The 24,950-nt window shown below is 41.7% G+C and overlaps 1 protein-coding gene across 7 annotated transcripts in view; it reads right to left on the bottom strand.

Moving 5' to 3' along the window:
* FGGY (FGGY carbohydrate kinase domain containing) overlaps window positions 1–24,717 on the bottom strand; it is a 408,065-nt gene extending 383,348 nt beyond the window's left edge. For all 7 annotated transcript variants that reach the window (XM_057500245.1, XM_036911238.2, XM_036911239.2 and 4 more), the window contains exons 1-2: window positions 24,607–24,717; window positions 3,832–4,046 (exon numbers count right to left, since the gene is read on the bottom strand). In XM_057500245.1, the coding sequence (XP_057356228.1) occupies window positions 3,832–4,032 (201 nt within the window). In that variant the 5' untranslated portion in view covers window positions 4,033–4,046; window positions 24,607–24,717. The remainder of the gene's footprint in view (window positions 1–3,831; window positions 4,047–24,606) is intronic.
* Window positions 24,718–24,950: the final 233 nt, after the last annotated feature.

Raw genomic sequence — 24,950 nt, 5'->3', positions numbered from 1 at the left:
ACAAATGCTGGGCATAGAAGCCACATGGCATAAATATGCAAAGAAGTAAAAAGCTAACTTTTTCAAACAATATGGCTTCTCTCTCACTTACCAATTTTACATTTCCCTGTATGGCCCCGGAAGATGACTGGTTAGCCAGAGACGGGTAAGATTCCTCAAGGGAGGAACAACCTAAGACAGGCACAGTCGCAGGGGGGCCATCAGGTGAGAAATTGGGGATCAACAGAGGTGAGGCTTAGAACCTCACGCCCCCTGTTTTGAGAGAAATCTTCTGCATCTGTGGATGTTTTATTGCCCTTGTCTAGCTTGGATTAACACATAGTCTACAGGCACACACCTGATCATCTACATTTGCTCTCTTACAACACTAAACTAAGTTTTCTACCTTTATCTTACATCTACCTACCACTTCTGCATTTTATTAAAAATAATAATAATAATAATATAGGGAGAAATGTGGGATCCACATATAAATCAAGTATAAAAATCGAACGAATATTCATATTTGACCTGATTGTTTATAGTTTATAATGCATGATCAAAACCGAAAGTTTCTGTGATGACTGCCCTTGTACAGTTCACCATGTAAGAACTTATTCACTATGTAAGAATTTGTTCACCATGTAAGAACTTGTTCGTTATGCTTCAGAAGATTGGAGACTGATGAGAATTAGGCTTGGGGTGGATTAATGATTGTGCATTGAGCATTGACTCCCCTATGCAGAATTCTATTGTTGTTAACAACCATTTGATCAATAAATATGAGAGATGCCCTCAAAAAAAAAAAATGGGAATAACAACTCCCCATCTCTCTACCTCTTACGACAATCAAATGAATATGAATGTGCTGTGTGAACCATACAGGCTCTATGAATGCAAGAGATTAACAGTATTGCTCAATCCCACGTGGTCTACTCGCTCTTCTGCTTCCTCTCCCTCCAACCATTACTCATAAAGCTAGTGTAACGTAGAATAAAATCCTACTTCATTGGCTTCATAGGTGTTTTTTTTTTCCACACAACTCAACTACTTCATCCTTAGGGCACAGAATTCTGTGTACCTCTCCTCCATACATTCCAATGTACATAATGCTTAATGCTTAAGCTTATCCATAAGGTGCCCAGGAGTTGGGCAAGTGAAGGTGAGAGAAAAACACTCCAGGTAATGAAAACAACAGACATTTCATTCATTCAGGTACTCAACAAACATGAATTGGGTATACTACCAGGAGAAGAACTCTAGGGAGATAAGGATAAACCCTTGATCCAGGGCACAAATTCATAAGTAGATAGCCAGGTAAAGGCACTTGTAATCTAGTATGGCCAGTTTAACAATTGGGAGAAGCTCAAGGTTCCCACACAGTGGCAAATTCAAAAAACATCAGGTACCTTAATACAATTTCCAAGCAGGGGGCACTTTTGGGTCAGATGAGGCTGGGAAGAGGGGCAAAAGGCAAGCATGAGGAGGGGGCTGATGGCTGCAGCAGCCCAACTCCTTGTATCAGCCATGTGTCCTTGGACTGGTTGCTCAACCTCTTCAAAGCTCCTATCTTCCAGCTCCAAACAGAGAATAATAAAGACAACATCAAGAGGCTGTGTTGTGTGGATGAAATGAAGTCATGGGCATAAAGTGTTCAGCATAATACCCAGAACATAATTAGTGCCTAAGAAATGTTAGCTGCCATTATCCTCATCACCATCATCATATTGTTATTGCTATTATTTTTATTAACTTGACTAAAAGGAAATTCACCTCAGGCAATGTGAACAGCTTAAGGAAAAGGAATTTGTACAACTGCTCTCAAGCCCTCAGCTTCCTGAAGTCCATGAGAAAGAAAAGGCAGGTCAGGACTTTTGTCAACCTTTGCCCTAAACCAGTGTTTCTCCAGAACTACACAGAAAGAACCCTAACCAGAAAGGGCATGAGTGAACAGAATACTCCCTGGAGGTGCCTCTACAAATGACTGACTTCTCAGCATTTCTGTCTTAGAAATTCATTCTCCTCCATAAACTACTCACTTCCATTGGTGCCATCACCCTCCTCCCCACAGGAAACCCAGCATGTACTCATTTCCAGGCCGTTGTGAGATTTTACATGCATTAACCCACTGCATCCTCACTATGATCATTCCCATTTGACAGGAAACTCAGGCAAGAAACCCTCGGTACCTTGCCCCAGATGCCAAGCTAATAAACTCTGGAACTGAGATGTCAATCCAGGCAGTCTGGCTCCAGAATGTGCTCTTTGGGGTGCTACCTCACTAACATAAAATGCTTCCCTCCTCTAACCTCACAGCGGGCCATGAGCTGTAGGTAATGCACCACACTTATCCCATGCTCCTGCTACACAGCCACACAGTCATACTTCCTGGGAGGGGAACAGCCTAAGACCCAAGAGCTGCACCCGAGTTTGCTATGGTGAGCCAGCCTTGCTGAGTACAAATGCCCACAGCACTCCTGAGGTGCACGGGGCTCAAATAGATGAGTTGGCTGCCACTGGGAGATGATTAAAAATCTACCATTAAACCAAGCAGTACTTAGAGCAGACCGTTTTTAAAGTAGCTTTTCATCAGGGGATTATATTTTCTTCTTGACAATTTCCTTAATGGCAAGAAGGGCTATATGTTAGAAGAACAAAGGAGACCCAAGGGCAAAGAGTAGAAGATTCTCACCAAGGCGGGGGCTGAGGCAGGGAAAGAGGAGGAAAATTAAACAGGCAGAAGAGAAGATGTGCCCCCTCTTTTATTCCCATATAATGCTCCAGTGCTGCCCACCCCCACCTCCTCTCTCTGCCTTCTTCTCTGGGGGCACTAACAGCAGCCCAGGACTCATTAAAGTTTAAACAGACTGATCAATACAGACAGAATGGTGAATTGTCCATCTGCAAATTACCAAGCCCTTCATGAATATTTAAGGAACTAAAGTAGGAACAGGGAGAAGAGAGAACCCAGGACTTTATTTTTCCTCCTGGAAAAAAGGACAAATGTATCTCTGTCATTCCTGATCCCCAGAATGTAAAACCAGTCAAGTGAAACTAAAAATGAACGTGTCTTGCCCAGCACCACTTCCTTTTCCAGGCCAGTAGGCTGATTCCAGTCCAAGGCCACTCAGGATGCACATCTGCCTGGCACAAATCAGAGATGTTCTGGTCTGGCCCAACTCCCTTGCTTTCTCAAAACACACCATGTTTTCACTCAACCATGCCCTTGCACAAGCTGCTCCTGCTGAACCAAATGAGGCTCCCCTCCCTCGTGCATGTGGAAGGCAGGACAGTCCACTGACAGAGCACAGGCCTGAGTCAGACTGCTTAGGTTCCAGTCCTGCCTCTACTACTTGCTAGTTGCATGAACGTGGGTGAGTTAGTTTTCTGCACCTGTTTCCTCCTCAATAAAATGGGGGCAATAACAATACTACCTGTATAGGATGGATGTAAAGATTCAGCTGCGTGCTGCACAATAACACATTTTTCACAGCACTGGGCACACATGAAGGCTCGGTAGACATGAGCTGTGATTATCAATGACCTCTTCCACATTCACATGTGACCGAACCCTCTGGCTGAATGCTTGCATCCTCTGTGCTGTCTACCCTGAGCCCCTCAGTTAGCCCTTTCCTCAGCTCTGGCCATAGTTGCTCTGCTCCCAGCACCTGTCTCATCATATTTTAGCTGACTATTGGTCTCTACCACTATACTGGGAGCTCCTGAAATCAAGGCCTGTGACTAAAGATACCCAACTGTTGTCCCTGGAACCAGGTGGACATGTGACACATACTCAGCAGGTGGGAGCAAGGGCATGTGTGCAAGGAGAGAATGCCACAGCTGTGGCCATACCTTTGTGACGACACAGCACGCGGCCCAGATGTCCTCAGATGACTGCTCATGGTGGTTGAACTGAGGCTCCCACTTCTTAATTGGCTGGTCTGCGAAAGCCAGAAGGACGCCCCTCTGGTCCACCAGAGCTGCGCGGACACTGCCTGTTCCAACATCTACACCCACGTAGTAGCTCGCTGGTTCCTGATCTCCACCAGGCATTGTGGTCCCTCCACCTGCAGTGATCAAGGGCAAAAACCACATGAACACCAAGTGGGCACAAGACATCTTGAAAGTGGAGATAAAAGGGGGACAGCTAACTAACTGGTGACCATTTATTATTTATTCACCCAACCAAAATGTTGAATTTTAATGATATGTGAACAACACTGACCTAGGCAGTGGGTGAAGAAGATAGACATCACCTTAGACATGGAGTTTCCATTCTTGGAAGGAAGTCAGATGTGAAGTACTTAGGAACTGCATGGATATTTAAGCAAACTCATGCTTTCAGGTGAAAAGTGCTCTCAGGATAAATAAAAGGCTGAGGAACTAAGAATCTAGAGGCAACAGAAAGGAATTTATTCTCACTGAATTTGAATCAAAACAAGGACAGTGGCTATGGTACTGAAAAGGTATCTCAACCACCCAGTGAGTCATTTGCTCAAGAAATTATCTACTGAGCACCTAAGTGCCAAGCACTGTGAAAAATACACACATCCCCTCTACTCCTCAGTATGACTCTAGAAGATGAGTAAATTTAAATCTCTATTTTACAGGTGATCAAGGTGAGACTGCCAGAGAAACACGCTTCCCCTTCATGCTAGGGCCACGCTCTTGAGAAGAGCAAATGCACATTATTATAATGATGCACATTATCCTGATGGGGAAACGGGTGTCTAAGAAGTTAGGAGGTCCAGCCAGAATCACTCAGGAGCAGCCTGGCCCCTCAGCCCCACATCTGTGCACTCCCAAGTCTTGTGCTTCTCCCTGCCTTTCTTGAGAGCTTGAGGTACAGGTTTGTAGAAAAAATACATTACAGCCATGTCATGAAGTGACTGAAAACTGGGAAGGAGCCTTGAGCGAGACCGTTCAGGAATTTGTTAGACAATCTGTTTTCCTTGTGAGTGACAAGGAAATCTGACCAGAGAACACTCAGAAATTCCTTGGCCTTCACTGGCACTCTAAGTCCGCCTGGTGAGACTGACCCACAGGACACAGAGGTCTCACAGAGGCTCTCATTTCAGACTGGCCTTTCAAAGAGTAAGAGGAAGCCCCCCAGACAGCCACGCTGGTGAACACACTACAGCTCCCCAGGTGAGCTCAGGACCATCTCAACATCCAGAGTCTAAATCTCAACCACAGTGGCTTTCTGTGCCCTTCCATGTCAAAAAGTCATGGTCCCTTGGCAGAGTCACACTTGGGGATTCTAACACGAAGTCAGCCAGCAGATGTTCAGTTATTGCTGCCTGGGTATTTATCCCAGTCAAAAACAGCTTCATTCCAAGTGATTGCTTCTGACTTAACCACAATGATTTCCCAACTGTATTTGCCCCCCTCGGCTTGCTGGCTCACTGGAAGGTAGAGAGGAAAATGGGGAAGCTGTAGCAAGACCATTTGCTACATCCATCCGAGCCTCAGGGAACGACTCGCAGGCTCCAGCCCTGGTGTTTCTCATCTCCTCTCCCCGGCTTACACCACTTTGGAAGCTCCACATGACCAACGGCACCAGCTCTGACTAGGCAGCCCCCTTCATGCAATCACTAGTGGTACCTTTCCTCGAAGCCATTACCCAGGGAAAATTTCAGTCCAACAGATAAAGCACAGCAGCTCTGTCTGAAGCAGGGGTCACCCTTGCCCTACCATCCACCCCTCACCACAGAAGTCCTCACAGGGTCCTTCCCAGGATTCAGGAAGGGGAAACCACTGGCTCAGGGCAGTGATACAGCCCCAGCCCCGCCTGAGCTCCGTCTGCCTGCTGTGCAGCTGCGTCCAACACAGTCCTGCTTCTTCTCACACGAACTTCCAGACACCCCAGGACCCCTCAAGGGTTCTCAAGTGCATCACGTTGCCCCAGGACCTCACTACCTTGCACTTGCCCTTCCATCCTAATCCTTCCTCCTTCGTCTGCCTGGTAGCTGAGGACTTAACATTTTAAGATCCAGCTCAGCCACCACCTCTTCAGGGAAGACTTCCTTGCCTTTGTCTCTTGATGCCACCAGAGTATCATGTCCCTACTTTTCTTTTAAAACTTGCCACTTTGAATAGTGATTTTTTTTTCATTTCCATGTCTGTCTCCCTTACTGGTCTGAACTTGAAAAACTGAAATTACTGATTTCTGCATCCGCTGCTCCTAGCACAATGTCTGGTGCATGATCGGTTTTCAATAGATGTCGACTAAATGAGCAACTGAATCAGTGAAGTCAACGGAAAACAAGGATGAACAGGTTCATGCTTTAATAGTTTATATTCCTAAATCTGTACTTATGTGCACTGTTTTGCTTTGATTCTAATCTCTGCTGCATTCATCCAATTAAATATTTATCAGATGCTTATAACCTCATTTTATTAATTCTAAGACAATTATTTTTTTTCACATTTAGCTTCTCCAAAATCAGGGAATCAATGGCCTCTTACAATTAATTGACAGTGTTTTCTTGCTTTCTTAGTGGTGTATGAAATAATGATGTGTCTTGCAATCCATGGCTGATATTCGAAGAAATGTGGATTGTGCCAGGCACCAGGCAGCCAGCTGAGAGCTGAGGATATAGTGAAGGACAAAATAGGACAGTACCTTGCTTGGCTCAGGGCTTCCTCAGTTTCTTTATCTGCAAACAGGAGGAATGACCACGCTAGCTACCCCACCTCCCACCTATTGACCACACACATAGGACTTTTCTTGGGACTCCCTCTCAGCCTCCCACTGCAAAAGGCCTCAGGGTACGGCTCCCTAACACTGCTCTTTGGAAACCAACAACTCTCTGCCCTTGCCTAGACTTTCCAAGACTATTCTAGACACTTCAGGGAGAAAGGAAGAAATAATAGGAAATGAAGAATCTATGCAAACATTCTGGCTCACACAGACCCAGCCAGCCATCGTCCAGGCTTCTCTCCCCTCCTGCTAACCCCAGCGACAATGGAGATTCCACCATGGCCCAGCTCCTCATACCTGGATGGCTCACGTTTACTCTCTGTCTTCCTCTGGGGAGTATATCATCTTACTAACCAGACATCCTGATTTATTTCCAGTAAAATCAAAAGAGGCAGATTTCCACCTTGCAGCTGACCCAGGGCTTACCCCAGTTTTTTGTTTTGGACCCATAGGAGTCAGGAGAGCCTCCACCCTGTATGGAGAATGGGGCTTTACTGTTAAACAAGCCCTCTCCTGCCTGCATCACAGCTACTACACACAGGGCCAGCCCAGTGCCTGACACATGGCAGAACCTTGACAAGCTTTGTGACTCAGTGGATAGTTTTAAAACCTAAAGTAACTTGATCTAGTATGTCATATAGCCAGTAAGTAACAGAGCTGAGGGCAATCCCCTTCCCTCTGTCTCCAAAGTCCCTCACCACCGCCAGGATGCTATACAGCCTGATAGGCCCCTCATTTACTCAATGCCTATTTGCCGAGGACTCTGCCAGGTGTCCTTACCTACTCTGTCTAATATTAGCTAACTCAGAACCCAGACTGTCTGGCTTCAGAGACTGACGCTTCCCAACACCAGGATGCCTCTCTCTGGCAAACCCCCTGTTTCTAGACCATCTAACCATATACCCAGGTATCAGTCAGGAAGAGAGTCAGACCCATGGAGACAAGGGCATCATACCTCCCAGTGTCATTCACACATACATCCCAGTTCATATTTTGCTAAGAAATAAATCCTAATTAAATATTCCAGACTCACCATGTTTCCCATTATTAGAGTTTCAAAGTGATCTCTTTGCGATTGTTTCCACACCTGGACCCTGAAAGCAGCGGTGCAGAGAAGTTCAAGCCTTGGGCCGCCTCCCTGAAACTCAATCCTGAGAGTTTTAAAAACCCTGACAGAGGGTTTTCTGCAACTCAGATTCTTTGTCTTCCCACCCTGTGCCTTTTGTTTCTGGGTCCTAAGTGCTATCTGCTGTGTCTCAGACTCTAAGCTATATTTCAGTTCCTCGTGGCCTCAAAAAAATAAAGAAACTGCAAAATGGAAAACATTAGTCCATTTTCTAATTGTTTAGAAGAAAAGGATTAGGATCTTCCTGTCTGTCACTGTCACACGTGTGTTAATGTCTTCTGCCTGGAACCCAATTCAAGTTGGTAAATCTAGCACCATTTGGTATCTCCACAGGATGGGGAAATTCGCCCCCAACGCCCAGACAGTGAACAGCAGTGCCTGGATTTGAATCCCAGCCTCTTACTCTAAGTTTAGGGCTCCTTTCACAGCACCAACCTAAAACTGAAAACCAAATCCTTTGGTAACTTCTTCAATAACAGTATCAACAATGAATGTAGCAACCATTAGCATTTATTAAGCTATGCTCTGCAAAACTACATGACTGGACACTCTATTTAATCCTGGTAACAACCCTGTGAGGTAGGCAGTGTGAGCCCATTTTCCAGTTAGGGAGATTGAGGTTCTCGGTGATAAAGCTAAGTCCCAGAGCAGAGAACCAGAGCCGCTGAGATTCAAGGCTAAGTCAGTGTGGCTCTAAACCCCAAAGTATGGCTGGTGAAGAATCAGAACTTTGGTTCCATCTCATTCCTTTTAGACAAAGATGAATAATTTAACAAGAAAAACAACTGTTAGGGATATGGGTAGTATGGGTTATCAGGCAGAGAGGAAAATGGACATGGACTGTGGAGGCCAAAGAAAGAAAATCATAGAAAGAAACTCAAGCTGGGCTGCACACAAGTTCTGAGACACACCTAACTTCTCAGTCTACAAGATGTTTCATAGGACAGCAACAGCCTCCTGGCCAAGTCTCCAGCATGGACTGGTCTGATTTTTGGCCCCTATCCATGATCAAAAGACTACTCTTATGATAAATATTTATACGGTTCATTAAATAACAGCCTGTATAAATATTATTAGAAATGTGCCACAGGAAACCACAGACTTCATGGCTAATGCTTCAACTAATGTGCAAGCTGCTCAAATGCAGCGTGAAAAAGGGAAAGAGGAACCCAGTATGGGAGGCTATCCTTTGCAAAACTATCTCAGCAATTCCAAGGAGGGGGTCAGTGCTACAAATACTGTGCTGAAAACCAATCATTTGGAGGTTTTTCTTATTTCGTCCTCCTTTTCTTCTAAATAACCCAATAGCAATATTATTATTTCCCAAGATTACAACCCTCCAGGGTGGAAGAGATTGCTTTCAAGTCCTATTTCTTAAAGAGCCACTCCTCCAGGATCAATCTGGTGACCGTGTCCACAGAAATAGTGTCCCAGAGACCTGGGAGGGAACTCAATATCTTCTTTCAACTTTGATCTTTCAACTTTGCTGGGAGCTCATGTACGTGAGTCCCACACAATTTATTTATTGAGTTATATTGCAATCTGGGGATTGGTAAATTTGGGAAGAAAAAGATAAGCAATGAGTACACCTGTCCACATCAGTGTTAACAGAAAGAACTAAATACCATTTTAAACAAATCACACATGCTCTAAGATGGTGGGAAGTTTGGGACACGAAAGAAAGGGCTAATTTGGCAATAGTAATTGGTTATCTATTGACTTTAACAACAACACACCTGGAAGAAGAACAGCTGTCCTCTTAAAGTGAAAAGCTGTCTCCAACAGCTCCAACCTCATAGTATTTTTGGAAAGATTAACTGACGCTATGTAACTGATGTTCCCAGCATAGTGGCTGATGGATGGTATATGCTCAGCAAACAGCGGCAATTATTAGGACTGTTGTTATGTGCCTACCTGCCCTTCCAAACCACCTCCAGACACCTGCAATTTCTTAATATCTGTTACCTATACATAGGTGTTCTCACCATAGTTAACAGCTCAAATCCCAGTTTAAAAAAAAAAGAAAATATCAAGTGCTTTCTCTACACCAAGATGCTAGGAATAGAAAATTGAAAAATGTATGATCTCTGATTTTAAAGAGTTGACAATTTAATGTAAGAATTTGATTTTTATGACTCAAATGGTGAGGCCTCAAGTTATTCCTAGTCTATAATTCAAGCTAAACGTTATGCACCTAGTAAACTTACATATGACAGTGAAGTGGCTTCACATGGCCACCATAATGCCAGCCCTGCTCTCGGGGCCAAGCATCCTACTCCAGCTCCCCCTCACCCCACAGGAGGCAGAGACATCAGTTGGTAAAGTCAGCACCAGTCTACAGCTTTCATCACTGTTTCAGCCTCTAGGGCAAAACCTCAATTCTTTCCAGGATGTTGAAGATCTTCATGCTCTGGACCAAGTCCATTTTCAATGACAGACATGAAGTGATTGGAGGAGGAGTTTGGGATTAAATCAGACAGTCAAAAGGTTGGCTGTTCTTTTAAATTCAGAGTTGGATCCCAAAAGGTAGAATTGTCAGAACTTACCAAATCCCCACGCCTGCCTCACAATATGGTGGCAGCCACAAGGATCAGAACTGAGCCAGTTCTGGGTGGGGGCCCCAAACCGCCACCCCCCAAAGCCACACAGGCGAGGACCGCACAACAGCTGACACAGTGAAAACCCGGCCTCCAGTCATGCTGAGGCCAAACGCACAGTATAGGCCCTAAAGAGATCAGGGGTGGAAAACGTGACTCACCAAATGACCTCCCAAACTCGGACAACAAACATCACCTGAGAGCAAATTAAACTTCAGATCCCATGTCCTCTTCTCTAAACCCTGCTTACTGTCTCTTCTCTCCTCTTCAACCCCTATCATCCAATAAAGTAGCTTCTTAGTGGTTACATGGCTTCCAGGCCCTTTATAGTGCCCTACCCAGCTATACCTTGAGCAGAGAAAGGGAGAGGAGAACCCACTTTCACAATGCCCTTCAAAGTGTGTGCTGCTTCCCTCATTTACAGGTGAGGACATGGAAATCCAGAAGCAACCAATCCTCAGCTCATGGTCACAAAGCCCAGAGAGGAAGGAGGCGCTATTCAAATTCAAATTTGTTTAAGCCAGAGTCCTTGGCTTTCCACACTAACCAAGTGCCTTGATCCTGGGCACATTTTCAGAATGCTCTCCCAAGTCTGTTCACCCTGTAAAAACTTCTCAGACACTCAGTCATTAGAAATGCCTTCTCCATGCTCTCATTAATAAAGGCTATTTTATGTCCCTATAAATGTTACTTTAAGAAACATTAGATATTAACTGAGAATCTTCTGCCTGCTTCATCCTTGTACATACAGATAAGCACAGCGCAGTGTAATGTAGTATCAGGAGAATTACTAGGTTGTGGGGGATGGAGATTATTAATGTATAAAATAGTCAAATACCTTTTAAAATAAAAAGCCCCTAAGGACTGTCCCTGAAGGGTTCTAGAAGCACTATGAGCACTGCCTCTCTTCTATGGAAAGCTCCACGCTCCCAGCCCAGGGCAGCTCCCTCCTTGACCAAGAGCCCACTTCCATAGGCACATGTATGGAGGGGAGAAGGCAGATGGAGATGGAGACCCCTCAGACAGACAAGAGATCCTGTCTAGTCAGTCTACCTCAGTCTATCTTTCACAACCCAATTGATGCCTTGAGTTCTTAAAAAGTCTAAGTTTGAATCTGATGGTCTCTCATTCTCATGCCAGGACCCTGGAAGCATAAACATGGCTGAAAATGCACAAACAGAGTGAAGGGCTGGTATCCTGATTCTAAATGCAAAGTTACTATATTTGAACCCTGATATGCCAGTTATAAAGCTAAGCCCACAACAGGGAAAATTATATACAAACTTAGTGATTTATTATTACAGGGACTCTTCGAAATATGAATTCCTGACCTCTGAGTTTTGAATAATGTAAATACCATGTAGTTTCTTCCTCTCTGTCACTTTCTTGTCTAAAAGACTGCTGTTGGTTTGCTGACATAATTAACTACGAAATGATTTTCTACAGAACTAACCAGACCTTCAAAGCAATGCCATTATCATTAGCATACTGGACAAAATCCATGGCTTTTTCCAGAAAGTCACTCAAATTAAAACAACAGAGGAACCCACCAACCTTAATAACTGCTGTCAGACGTCAGCAGGTTCAAGAAGGGCTCAGAGCAGCAATGGGTCAAGCAACAAAATCTGTTCCCACACAGTCTTACAAAACGCCTACCTCAGAGACAATACCCAGCCAGAGCTGGCGGAGGTCTTTGACCTGTTCTTGTTTACCTGCTTACGAGGCATGGCCAAGTGGCATTACAGCCCGAGGTGAAAGGCCTAAAAGAATGAGTTATTTGAAGATTAAACATTAGACTTAGAGAACTGGAGAGTCTGCCTTCCCTCTAACACACCCTGTCAAACTATGCAAGAGCTACAGCACGACTTCAATGGCTGCTTGTCCCCAGTGCCTACGTGGCTTCTGCCCAAAATGAAGCCCAAGCCCTCTATCTGATCCAAGTGCTGGCTCCAGCCTGCCTCTCTACCCTTACCTCCCTACCTGCCTCCCTGACCGCAACCCCTTCTACTCTAACCTTACAAAATACCGGCAACCTGTCAAAGCAAGGTTTGCCACCTTTATTTACCCTATCCCCTCTTCTTGTGATGAAAAAAACAAACTTGCAGTTCACAGAAAAAGAAATACAGTGAATGCATATGAACCTTTCACCTCACAAATAATGGAGGAAATGCACACAAAACAATTCTGAGATATAATATTACACCTAACAAATTGGCAAAAACTAAAAATTTGTTAATATCCATTTCTGGCAAGACTGTGGGGAAATAGGCACGTTCATATACTTTTAGTGGGAGAATTTGTTCAACCTTCTTTAGAACAATTTGGCATATCCATTCATTTTCAAAATTGAACCGTATATACAACAGCTTAACTTCTAAGAATTTATATTCTAAGAATCTAAGGATTGGCTCACCTAAAAGATATATACAAATACGTCCATTACAACATTTTTTGGAAAGAGCATGCTCACAAAAATGCTGGAAACAATGTTGATTCATGGGGGAGTTGCTAAAAGTGATACCTAAACAGCTGTTAAAAACAATGAGGAGAGATAAAAAATGCTAATTATGAATTATTAAGTAAAAGATCAAATTCTCAGACACTATAAAATGACCCCATTTGTCTTATTTTTTTTTTAAAGAGAATAGAGCATCAGTGGTTCTAAAACTGTGGTCTCCAGAATAACAGCAGCATCAACAGGGAATGTGTTAGAAATGCAAACTCTCCACTCCACCCAGATCTACTGATCCAGAAGCTCTGGCACAGCTCCTCAGCCTGTGCTGTAAAAAGCCCTCCAGATAACCTTGACAGCTGCTGAAGTTTGAGAACCACTGTACCATTTAAGTACCATACAAGATTTCAGGAAGATGCAAAAACCTGCTTATCTCAGTGACATCTAGGGAAAAGAAATGCAGGAACTTGGAGGGTAATTTTTAATGTTCCCTGTCTATGCTGTTTGAATTTCTACAATGAGCAGCTGTGATTGTAATAATAAGAGATAATTGTATTGAATTGAACTCTGCTTTGTATGACTTCTACCCTTTGGTCCTGAATTCTATCCCATAGGATCATCCAAACCACCTAGTTCCTTAGATGAACTATCCATTTAAATGGGGATAAAATGATTCTCATGACCTCCTGTTGAGTCTTCTTTCTCCCACACTCTCTATTTTCAGTTCCTATAACTGTTCCTCCTGTCCTATAACTGTTCCTCCTGTCTTTATTTTTCTAAAATAAAAAGACAGGAAGATGGGATAAGGGCACTTGATACATTAACATGAACGATCTTGAGATACCCATGTTTCCACATGACATTGCATGGAGAGGAGGCAAGTTGGGCTAATAGCACATGACAAGCACATAGATTTTCTCTACCTTCCTGGAAGCTCCCTGGATAAAACAGATGCTGGAACATATCAGATGACCATCCAATGGAATATCCTATCTCTGACACTTACATCAGAATAAGTTGCCAAGGGAAAGGGGAATGGAGCTGAGGTATCTTCACAAACTGTCATTGAAGGTGGACTTTGAGATGGCCAAGGGACTGGTCATACATTCAGCCTGATGATTTCTACTTCATTCCCCTACTCTCCCATAAGTCAACACATACATCACCTCATGTGTACCTGCTGTGTGAATTCTGCTTCATTTTGTCATCCATGTTGACAAAGACTTTCTAAGTAATTCAAGCTGATTGGGGGAGGGAGTATAGGAACCTACAGGGAAAAGTATGCTTAGCTTGGAAAGGAAATCTCCACCAAACACCCCGATACACTGTAACCAGGATCTAGAGGAGGGTATCACTGACTCCTCGTGCAGATGCTCCATCTGCCCTCCTCCTCCACTACATACTCAGTCCTTCTCTGCCCATCGTGTGTCCTGGGGACTGCAGTCTGGATCATCTAGGCCAATTCTGTCTGTTAGTTAATTCTGGCCAATGGAGGGCACCAGCAGAAGCCTTCTGGGAGGAAGGAGAGTCAAGGTCAGGGCTCCCTTCCTTTAGAGTTGCCTTGAACCAGCTGCATCCCTTGAGCCAAGAGAAGGGATCCTCTCAAGGCAGACTTCTCCCCATTTATCCTTCTGGATTCTGATAACAATTCCTCCCCTGGCCCATTTAAATACAGGGATATAACAATCCTACAGCTATTAGCCAAGGGATACAGGCTCCCTCACCTTTCTAAATAGCTCCTTTATTGAAAATTATACCAACTCGAGGGTATTTTATGTTTCATTCTGTACCCCTTCAGGTGACATGTGGTAGAAGTGGTCCCATTACAGGTGCCTGGGTACCTCAAAGTCCCTTCCTCACATTTTTAAAGAGTCCCTTCTTCAAATTTCCTTCAAAAATTCCAGTTGAACAGCCCCACTTTGAATTAAGATGGAGTAACAGGAACCCTATTTACCCTCCTGTCTAAAACAATTTTTAAAAAATGGACAAAACAGGAAACAAAGGTTCTCAGGACATCTGACAACAAAGTACAGTGAACCCAAGGAGATGGGGAAAAAATGAGGTGTCCTGAACTGCTCAAGCTTAGTACTTGAGACCATGGCACAGGATGGGTAAATCCAGGCCAGCCCTGCAGTCTCAGTTGAAGAGACAAAGCTAAGAGTCCTGAGAACATGGAGGCTGGAAGTCTTGGGCCAGAGTACAAGACAACAGACAGTTGTACAGAGGGAATATTCTAGAGACCTACAAAGGGCACTCAAGTATTCAGGAGAGTACCAATCACTGTGTGCCTGTGAGGAAACTATCTGAGCCAGAAGCACCCAATAGAGTTCGAGTGAACCATCATCAGACTTCACACAAGGAAATGAATGTACACCAGCCAGAGTAGAAAACCTCATAACTCACAGGACACTGGGTAGAATACCCAGAAAGGCTTTCCATCAGCAGTAAGAAATTAGTCCTGGTCCCACCTAACAAAGCTTAAAGCACAACTCAAAAGGATCAAATTATTTCAGAGTAACTTACTCGGCTGATTCCCAGGCCCAGTTCCAATATAGGCATATGAGAGGGGGTTTTCACATGCATGACACCAAGCAATTCTTAAACATCAGCAGGGTGTCCAAGAACGCAACTCCATTCAGACACTATCTGGCCGGAGACAACACTAGATTCCCTACAAGGAATGTAGGCCTCCAGCCTACAAGGCTTCCTGCCACTCAACGGTTCTCAAGCCCCAGGCTGTTACCTGTGCATCTGACCAACTAGCTACAGATTGGAGGTTCCAACAACTTCCCCCACTGTTCCATTAATTTGCCAGAGCAGCTCACAGAACTCAGGAAAACACTTTACACCAGTTTAATAAAAGATACTGTAAAGGATACAAGTGAACAAGCCAGATGAAGAAATGCATAGGGCAAGGTCCCAAATGAAGGAGCTTCTATCCTTGTGAGCTTCAGGCCTGGCTCAGTGACATGTGGAAGTGTTCTGGTTTCCCCAAGCATGGAAGCTCTCTATCAGACAGAGAAGCAGGATACAAGAAAGAGTAAAAAGCTCTTCTCACGGGTGAATGTAGTAACCACATTGTTTTTTCATGTGAAACCTTCATAAGAGTGCATATCAATCATACCTTAATAAAAAATTAAATAAGATAAAATTTTTAACAAACAAACAAAAAAGCTCTTCTCACAGGCTTCTGTGAGGGCTTCGTTACATAGTAACAGTTGACTAAGTGATTGGCCACTGGCTGATTGAACCTCCAGCCCCTCTCCCCTCTCCCCTCTCAGGGGTTGGGGGCTGGGGACTGAAAGGTCCCACCTTCCGATCACATGGTTGAGCCCCCAGACACACAGCCCCTTCCCTTGGGTGGGGTTCTAGAGTATCCCCAATAACATAACAAGACACCTAGTTCACCTTCATGGCTCTGAAGCTGTTTTCAGGAACTATGGACAAACACCAAATATATCTGAGAAACATATTTTGGTCATCTGAATAACCAAATATATATTTCTTATAAATCATTTTATCACAATTACACATTCCCCAGAACAAAATTCAAGTACGATTATAGAAATGCAAAAGAATCCAGCCTAACAAGGTAAAATACGTAATGTCTGGTATTCAGTCAAAATGTACCAGGTATGCAGAGAAGCAGGAAAATACTTCTCAAAAATGAGAAAAATCAATGGACAAGGATTTAGAATTGACACATTTGATAGAATTGGCAGACATAGATATTAAAATAGTTATCATACTTCTACTTCATATGTTCAAAAAGGAAGGTCTGATTGAACTCAGAAGGTCAGACATGAAAGATATAAAAAAGACTCAAGCTGGAATTCTAGAAATGAAAAACTAGAATGTATTGGGGAGAAAGAAACTTCCTCTACCCCTCCAGGTTCTTGTAGCTGGGTCAGGAATCAAATTGACATGAGACAGATTAAGAGAAGAAAAAACAAAACAAAACAAAAAACAAAGTTTAATTGGATACATACAGGGAATCTACAAGCATAGATTCCAAAGTCAGGGAGAATGAGATATATATCATCCTAAATCAAGGAGAAGCGGGATAGGGGTCTGAGCCTTCGAAAGAAAAGGGAAGAAATTCACAGGAATATGAAAGAGTAAATGTTTGATAAGCAACTGCTTGCTGGGGTGCACAGAAGCCATGGGGCAGGGAGAGGAATTTTAACAGACTTTGCCACATCCCTCCCTGTCTACTACACCTAGTTTACATTACAGCCGTAATTATCTAAGGTGACAGTCCTCTTCCTGGAGGAGTTCCTCCATCTAAATTCATTTTATGCAGTTTGTGGGTGGGAGAAGTCAAGGTTTTTGAATCTTTTGGGCCTTGATGTTTTCAACTCTGAAATAATCTATATGTCACAATGGCACATCTTGGGATAGCCTGCTCTTGGCCCCTACAAATGTCTGAGATAAAAAACTGACTATATGGGATTAGACAATACAGCAGAAAAGATTAGTGACCTTTAAGAACATAGTATAGAAACTATCCATAATACAACAAAGAGAAAAAAAATTTTTTTAAGTAAACAGAGCATCAGTGGGCTATGGAAAACCTTCAAGTGCCCTAATATCTGTGAAATAGGAATCACAGGAGAAAAGAGGTCAGAAGAAATATTTGAAGATATAATGACCACAAATTTTCCAAATTTGATGAAAACTGTAAACCCACAGTTCCAAGAATATCAGTGAACCCCAACCACAAGAAATATAAAGACTAAACGAAGAAATGTCAATATAAAATTGTTCAAAACAATGATAGAAAATCTTAAAAGCAGCAGAGGGGATACTTTATGCACAAAAGAAAAAAATGAGAATGACAACAGATTTCTCATCAGAAATGATGCAAGCTATGAAGCAGAAAAGCAAGATCTTTGAACTACTAACAGAAAATACTTTAAAATTCTTGACTCTGAAAAAAAATTTCAAAACTGAAGCCACAATAAAGACTTTTTCAGTCATACAAAAGATGAAAAAAAATCATCACTGACAGAACTGTACCACAAGAAGCAGGCAGGAAAATGATCTCACATGGAAGTCTGGATCTATAAAATAGATTGAAGAGCAAAGGGTATCTATATGACTACATATAAAGCCTTTTTAAAAATTATTTGAATGTCTTCAAGAGATTACGGACCACTCAAACTAAATTAGCCACTTATTGTGGGGTTTACACATACGTAAAAGTGAAATGTACAACATGAAACAACAGTAGCACAAAGCTAGTAGGCAAGAATTATAAATAAATTGTAACATGGCTCTTATATTGTATGTGAAGTGGTATAACACCACTTGAAAGTTGATCTAATAAATTAAAGATGTATAAGCCCTAAAACAACACCTAAAATAATATCCCCCACCTAAAAATATGCCTAATAAGCCAATAAAGGAGGAAAAAACAAAAATATAAAAAATTAATCCAAAAGAAGACAAAAAGAGAGAAAAAAAATAGAATAGAAAAGGAAGAAAAAATAAGATGGTGTATGTAAAACAAACCATATAAATAATTACATTAAATATAGTCTAAATGCCCCAATTAAAAGGCAGAGATTCTTAGGCTTTGCTTTGTTATCCAGTCTAACTATATGTTGTCCAGAAGAAACCCACTTCAAATATAAGGGCACAAATAGATTAAAAAGTAAAAGGGGGAAAAAATATATCATAAAACAGCAATCAAAAGAAAGCTGGAGTAGTTATATCATTATCACACTAAGTATATTTTACACCAAAAAAATTATCAAGAATAATGACTAAGTAAATTTTAGAGGAAATAATATTATTAGAAAGTATGAAATAATAAAGGAGATGATTCACCAAGATGGCCTAACAATGCTAAATATTAATGCACCTAACAACAGAACATCAGAATACACAAAGCAAAATCTGATAGAACTACAAGGAGAAATACACACATCCCAATTACCATGAGAGATTTCAAAAACCATCTCTCAATAACTGATAGAAAAGTAGACAGACAATCAACAAGGACAATATTAAGTAGTAGTCAATAAAGTTGACCTAGCTGACATGTAAAAAACACTCTACTCAACAAAAGCAGAATACACATTCTTTTCAAATGCACAAGGGACATTTACCATGACAAACCACATTCTGGGACATAAAACAAGTCTCAAAACATTAGAAGGATTCAAGTCATACAAAGTACATTCTGTGACTACAACAGAATTAAACTATAAATAATAAAAAGATATGTGGAAAGTCATCAAATATTTGGAAACTGAGTAACACAATTGTTTATAACCCATAGATCAAGGAAGACATCAAAAACAAAAAACTAGGAAGTATTTTAACTGAAAGAAAATTAAAGCATAGCAAAAGTTATGGGATGCAGTTGAAGGAATAATATTTAGAAAGAAATTTATATAATCAAATTCCTATATTAGAAAAGAAGTCTAAAACAAATTACCTTAATCTCTACCTTAAGAAATTAGAAAAAGGAATCCAAAGTTAGTAGAAGAACAAAAATAATAAATTTCAGAGCAGAAATCAGTAAGTTAAAAAAAGGGAAAACAGAGAAAATAAATGAAACCAAAAGCTAGTTCTTTGAGAAGTTCAATAAAATTAATAAATTTCTGGCCAGAATGACCAAGAAAATAAAGAGAAAAGACACAAATTACTAATATTAGAAATTAGGGAGGTAACATCAAATCAATTCTATAGATAACAAAACAATAAGGGAATATTTTATAAGCAAATTAGACAATATGTACACATTCCCTGAAACACACAAACCAGTAAAACTCACTCAAGAAGCAACAGATAATCTGAATAGTCCTATATTATGAAATCAATTGACTTCTTCCTCCTCTACTCCTGACCAAAAAAAAAATCCTCTAGGTTCAAACAGTTTCACCAGTGAATTCTACCAAACATATAAGGATGAAATAATATGAATTCTAAACAAACCCTTCCAGAAAACTGAACAGGAACAAATACTTCCCAACTCATTTTATGAGGCCAGAATTACCTTGATAGCAAAACTTAAAAGACAATACAAGGGAAACAAATTATATCAATATCCATCATTAAGTAGATGCAAAATTTCATAAAATTTTAGCAAACAGAATCCAACAAAATATAAACAGGATAATAGGTCCTGACCAAGTGCAGTTTATCTCATACAAGGTTAGTTTAACATTTGGAAAAAAAATAAGTAAATCAGTGAATGTAAGTCATAATAAAAGTCTTTTTAAAAGTTACCTTAATAATTATAGAAAAAGGCAACAAAATACAATATCCACTCTTCATTTAAAACAAAAATAAAAAATACCTCACCTCTCAAAGCAATGTAGGAACAGAATGGAACTTCCTAAACCTGATAAAGGGCTTTTACAAAAAAATATACAACTAACATCATACATCATAGCTAATGAAAAAAATGAACACTTCTCCCTAAGATCAGAAGCAGGGAAGATGCCTGCTCTCCTCACTTCTATGTAACACTAAGTAGAGGTTCTTGCCAGGACACTATAGCAATAAATAATTAAATAAAAAGCATCCTCACTGAAAAAGAAGTAAAATTGTCTGTTTACAAGTAACATGATTACCTACATAGAAAATCTAATGGCAATACTACAAAGAACCTATTAGAACTAATATATAGTTTAGCAAAACTGCAGGATACATAAGTATGCAAGTAGCAAAAGCCGGAAGTTGAAATGTAAAAAGATAGTATCATTTATCATAATATCAAAATATATGCAATTACCTACACATACTCTGACAAAGATGTGCAAGATACTTTACTGAAAGTTACAAAACACTGCTGAGAAACATTAGGGAAGACCTTATTAAATGAACAGACATACTATGGTCATGGGTCAGAAGTCAATATTTAAGATGCTAACTCTCCCCTAAATTAGTGTATAAATAGATTCAATGAAATTCCAACTAAAATCTAAACAGGATTTTATTTTGAAATTGACAAAATGACTAAAACATTAATATGGAAATGTAACAGACCCAGAAGAACCAAAACAACTTGCAAAGTTGAAGGACTTTACACTATGTACCTCCAGTACTTATTACATAGCTATAGTCATCAAGACATCACATGTGGCATTGGCATTAAAATAGACAAAGAGATTAATGGAGCAAAATAAAACATCCAAAAACAGTCCCACACACAGTGACAGTAAATTGATTTTGACCAATGGAGCAAAGGCAATTCAGTGGAGAAAGGATAGGCTTTTCAGCAAATGGTGTGGGCACAACTGATACCTTATGCAAAAAAAATGAACTTCGTTCGTTCATCTGGTGCTCCAAATTAATTTAAATTAACTTAAAATGAATTGTGGATTTAATACAAAACACAAAACAGTAAAGCTTCTTTAAAAAAAAAAATAGAGAAAAATTGTAGAACTCAGGCTCAGCATGATTTCTTAGATAGGATACCAAAACCATGATCCAGAATAGAATAAATTGATAAAATAGACATCAAAATTACAAACTGATAAATTTGGCTTCATCAAAACTGAGAACAGTGTTTTTCAAAAGTCACTGTGAAGGAAAATGAAGGCAAGCAGTGAAATGGGAGAAAGTATTTGCAAATCACAGATGTAATAAAGAACTTGTAATGAGATATAAAAACTTCTCAAAACTCAAGGAAACAAACAACCCATTTTTTTAAAGAGGACAAAAGATTTAAAACTTACCCAAGAACATATATGAAATATACATGGGCAAATAAGCACAGATCAGAAGGGTGAAATTATCAGTTATAGGGAAATGCACGTTAAAACCACATGAGACAGGACTCCACATTTTTAGAATGGCTAAAATTAAAGTGTGACCACACCAAGTGCTGAAGAAACTGGAAGTTTCAGACCCCGCTGAGAGGAATGTGAACGGCACAACCACTTTCAAATACAGTTTACCTGTTTCTTAAAACGTTAGACATACACCTACTGTGTCCAGTCATTCCATTTCCAGGTATTTAACCAAGAGAAATGGAAGCCTATATCCCTACAGAGAAATGTGTGCATACAAATATCCATTGCAGTTTTATTTGTAGTAGCCAAAAAGCAGCAAATAATCCAAAAATCCATAAACAGGTAAATGGATAAACCAAACCAAGTATGGAAAGTCAAACAATGAAATACTATTCAACAAAAAAAGACCTGAACTATGTATGCACATACAACATGGATGACTCTCAAAATGATTATCCTAAGTAAAAGCAGACACACAAAAAGGATACATATTGTATGAGACCACAGGAGGGAGGGTTAACATAGGGGTCCAAGAAATCTCTGGAGCTATTAAAAATGTCCTTTACCTTAACGGTGATGATGGTTTCATGGATATATACATATGTCAAAATCTCTCAAAATAGACACTTTAAGTAAGTACAGTTTATTGTATGTCAAGTATACCTCAGTAAAACTGTGGAAAAACATCGCAGTTGAGAATGCCTTGTATTCTCAATGATACCTTGAGTGCTATATTCTCTTTATTCCTTACCTTCAAGTAATAATTAATTCCAAACCATCCTGTTCTAGCCTCTCTCCAGTCCCATAATTACTATGCTAACCCATCTTTCATGTGTGTTATAATATCCTCTCTCCAGTCTTCACCACTGCAGTTCATTCTTCACCCTACAGCCGGAATTAATGTTCTACTCCACATCTGAGGATGACAACTTCAATAGCTCCTGACTGCTCTGCAGACACATTTCAAACTCCCTTAACATGACTCATCTAACCCTCCTTGATCTGGCCCTTTCACCCTCCTCAGTTTCCTTTCTGGTGATTTCTTACTTTATCCTTTCCTGTCCAGCCATACTAATCAACAGTGTGCCAGGCTTATATAGTTTTGCCCATGCTGTTCCCAGGTCAGATAATCGCCTCCCCTTTTGTCTTTTCTCACTTATACTGAGGCTTTGTAACTCAGCTCCTGTAGTACCTCCTCCAGGAAGTTTTCTCTGAGGCCATGGTGGGTCATTTGCCCTTCTCTCAACTGGAGAATCTTTTGCATACCTGCTCACAGCAGTAAACTATTGTATTACCTCCCTCATCAGACTAGATATAAACTGACTGGGTGAAAGCTTGAAAACAGAGACCAAGTCTAGTTCATCTTTATTTTCCCAGAGCCTAGTACAGTGCCAGGCCTAGAATATATGCCACAAGATTCATGAGCAAATGAAGTGAAAAACTGGTTTGGATGGCCTCCTCTTACACCACCTGAGTGGATTCTATATTCCACCTTTTAAAATGATGTGCAAGTGAGAGGTTAAATGATCTCTGTAGTACATTTTGGCAAAATAATTATTCCAAACTTACTTCCAATCCCCTGGGATGCAGGGTCATGGGAGGCAGCACTCTGGCTGGGAGTTGAAGGACAAGATTCATTACCTCAAATCGTTTTCAAAACCAGTGGGTAATTGACTGTGATTTGAACTACGTGAAAGATTAGGGAAAGGGAACCAGATTCCAGGAAAAGACAAGGCCCACAGCAAAAATTAGTATGGCCTGGAAGAAGGCCCAGTCTCCTCTCAGTAAACTGCTTAATTCTATCCAGAAGACACAGATATCCACCCTCTGGGTTATTCCCTTCTCCCAATACACATGTTTTGACCTCAAAATTCAGCCAGGGAGGCTCCCAAACTCCCTCCTCAAAATCGATCCCCAGGCCTTTGTCACCTCCTCCAGTCTGTTCCCTCAATCATCCTTAATAACAGCGCCCTGGGCCTCCTCTAGGAGGTCTTCCTCAGCAGGTCCCTCCAAAAGCCAGGCCAGTGGCCATTATCAGATCAAGAACCAGGTAGAGGGCCTCCTTAGCAGGAGACTCCCAGAGGACCAGGAGGTAGTCAGAAAGCTGGAAGACCCAGCTGGCAACTTAAAAAAATTAGCATATGCACTTCGTGGATCATAGGTAAGTGGGGAAAAGCAAGCAAAACAAAACAAAACTCTACCATCCAAATAACAGCCACAAGCTAGAGAACTTGCCTGTCTAATTGATTTGCAATTCAAAAGCACAATCACTTCTTCCCTCCTGATCTATTTTAAAAACTAACCTAATGATAACAGCTCTTCCATATTGTGGCAATGTCAGATCCTTCTATTTAGGAACGAAATTTGTTAAGACATGAGAAGTACTTCAGAGGAAAATAGCCAGTGATTAGGGAAATTCACCACTGTGCCTCTTGTCTATCCTTAAAAAAAAGAGAAATAAAGAAAAATGCAAAGATACCCAAGGCCCTTACTACCCAGGTGAACTAACCAAACAGCATTATACCGTTTAAGCTAAATCTCACCTCAAACATCACAAGCCACGAAAAACACTTCAAGTTATAAGCAGCACTGGCCTAAAAATGCCATAGGTAGCCAGATTTGGACTGAATGGCTCAAAAATGCCTGGGAAAATGTCCTACAACTGAGGGGAGGTGAAGGAAAAAGTGAAAGTGAACATGGTTAACTGGACAGTGATGTTAGGGGACCCCGGGTTCCAGACATCGCACAGACAGCTTTGGGGATGAAGTTTACACCGATCCCTCCCTTGAGAGGCCAGACGCCTCAGCCAGGAGAGGACACAGGGTATTCTACAAGTTCTCGGAGCCAAGGCCGGGCGGGAGGCACAATTTAAGCGGCCAGAGGACGAGGAGGAAGCGACAGCGGCACAGGCGAAGGAGGCTTGGGCCGGTGAGCCTTCGTGCCTGCGCTTCTGCAAAAGCCCCTGGTGCACACGTGGGACTGAGAGGAGGGTCACTTACTTGTCCAATCTGAAATTACATTTGAGCTAGCAGGGTTCTGCTAGTTGCAGCGCTGAGAGCCTCACCGCGCAGAGGCTGGGCGGTCCCAGCGAGCGGCCTCGGCCCCGCCCCAGCCCCGCGCCAGGCCCGCCCCGGCCGGCAGCGGCCCCTGTAAAACGCACCCGGATTGGCCCTTTGAACCGGGCCCGGGATTGGCCACGTATGCCCGCCCCCGCGGCCTTTGGCCAAGTTCAGCGGCTGGTGGCGGAAACCGCAGTCTCCGTGTGGCAGCTCCCCCGCTTCTGGACCTCTGAAGGAAACGAGGGCACTTTGTCTGCTCCGGCAGCGAGCTCAGGCTCCTGGGT

Source organism: Manis pentadactyla, chromosome 4 (assembly GCF_030020395.1).
Source record: "Manis pentadactyla isolate mManPen7 chromosome 4, mManPen7.hap1, whole genome shotgun sequence".
Lineage (NCBI taxonomy): Eukaryota > Metazoa > Chordata > Mammalia > Pholidota > Manidae > Manis > Manis pentadactyla.
This window is presented reverse-complemented; position numbering and strand designations above follow the sequence as displayed.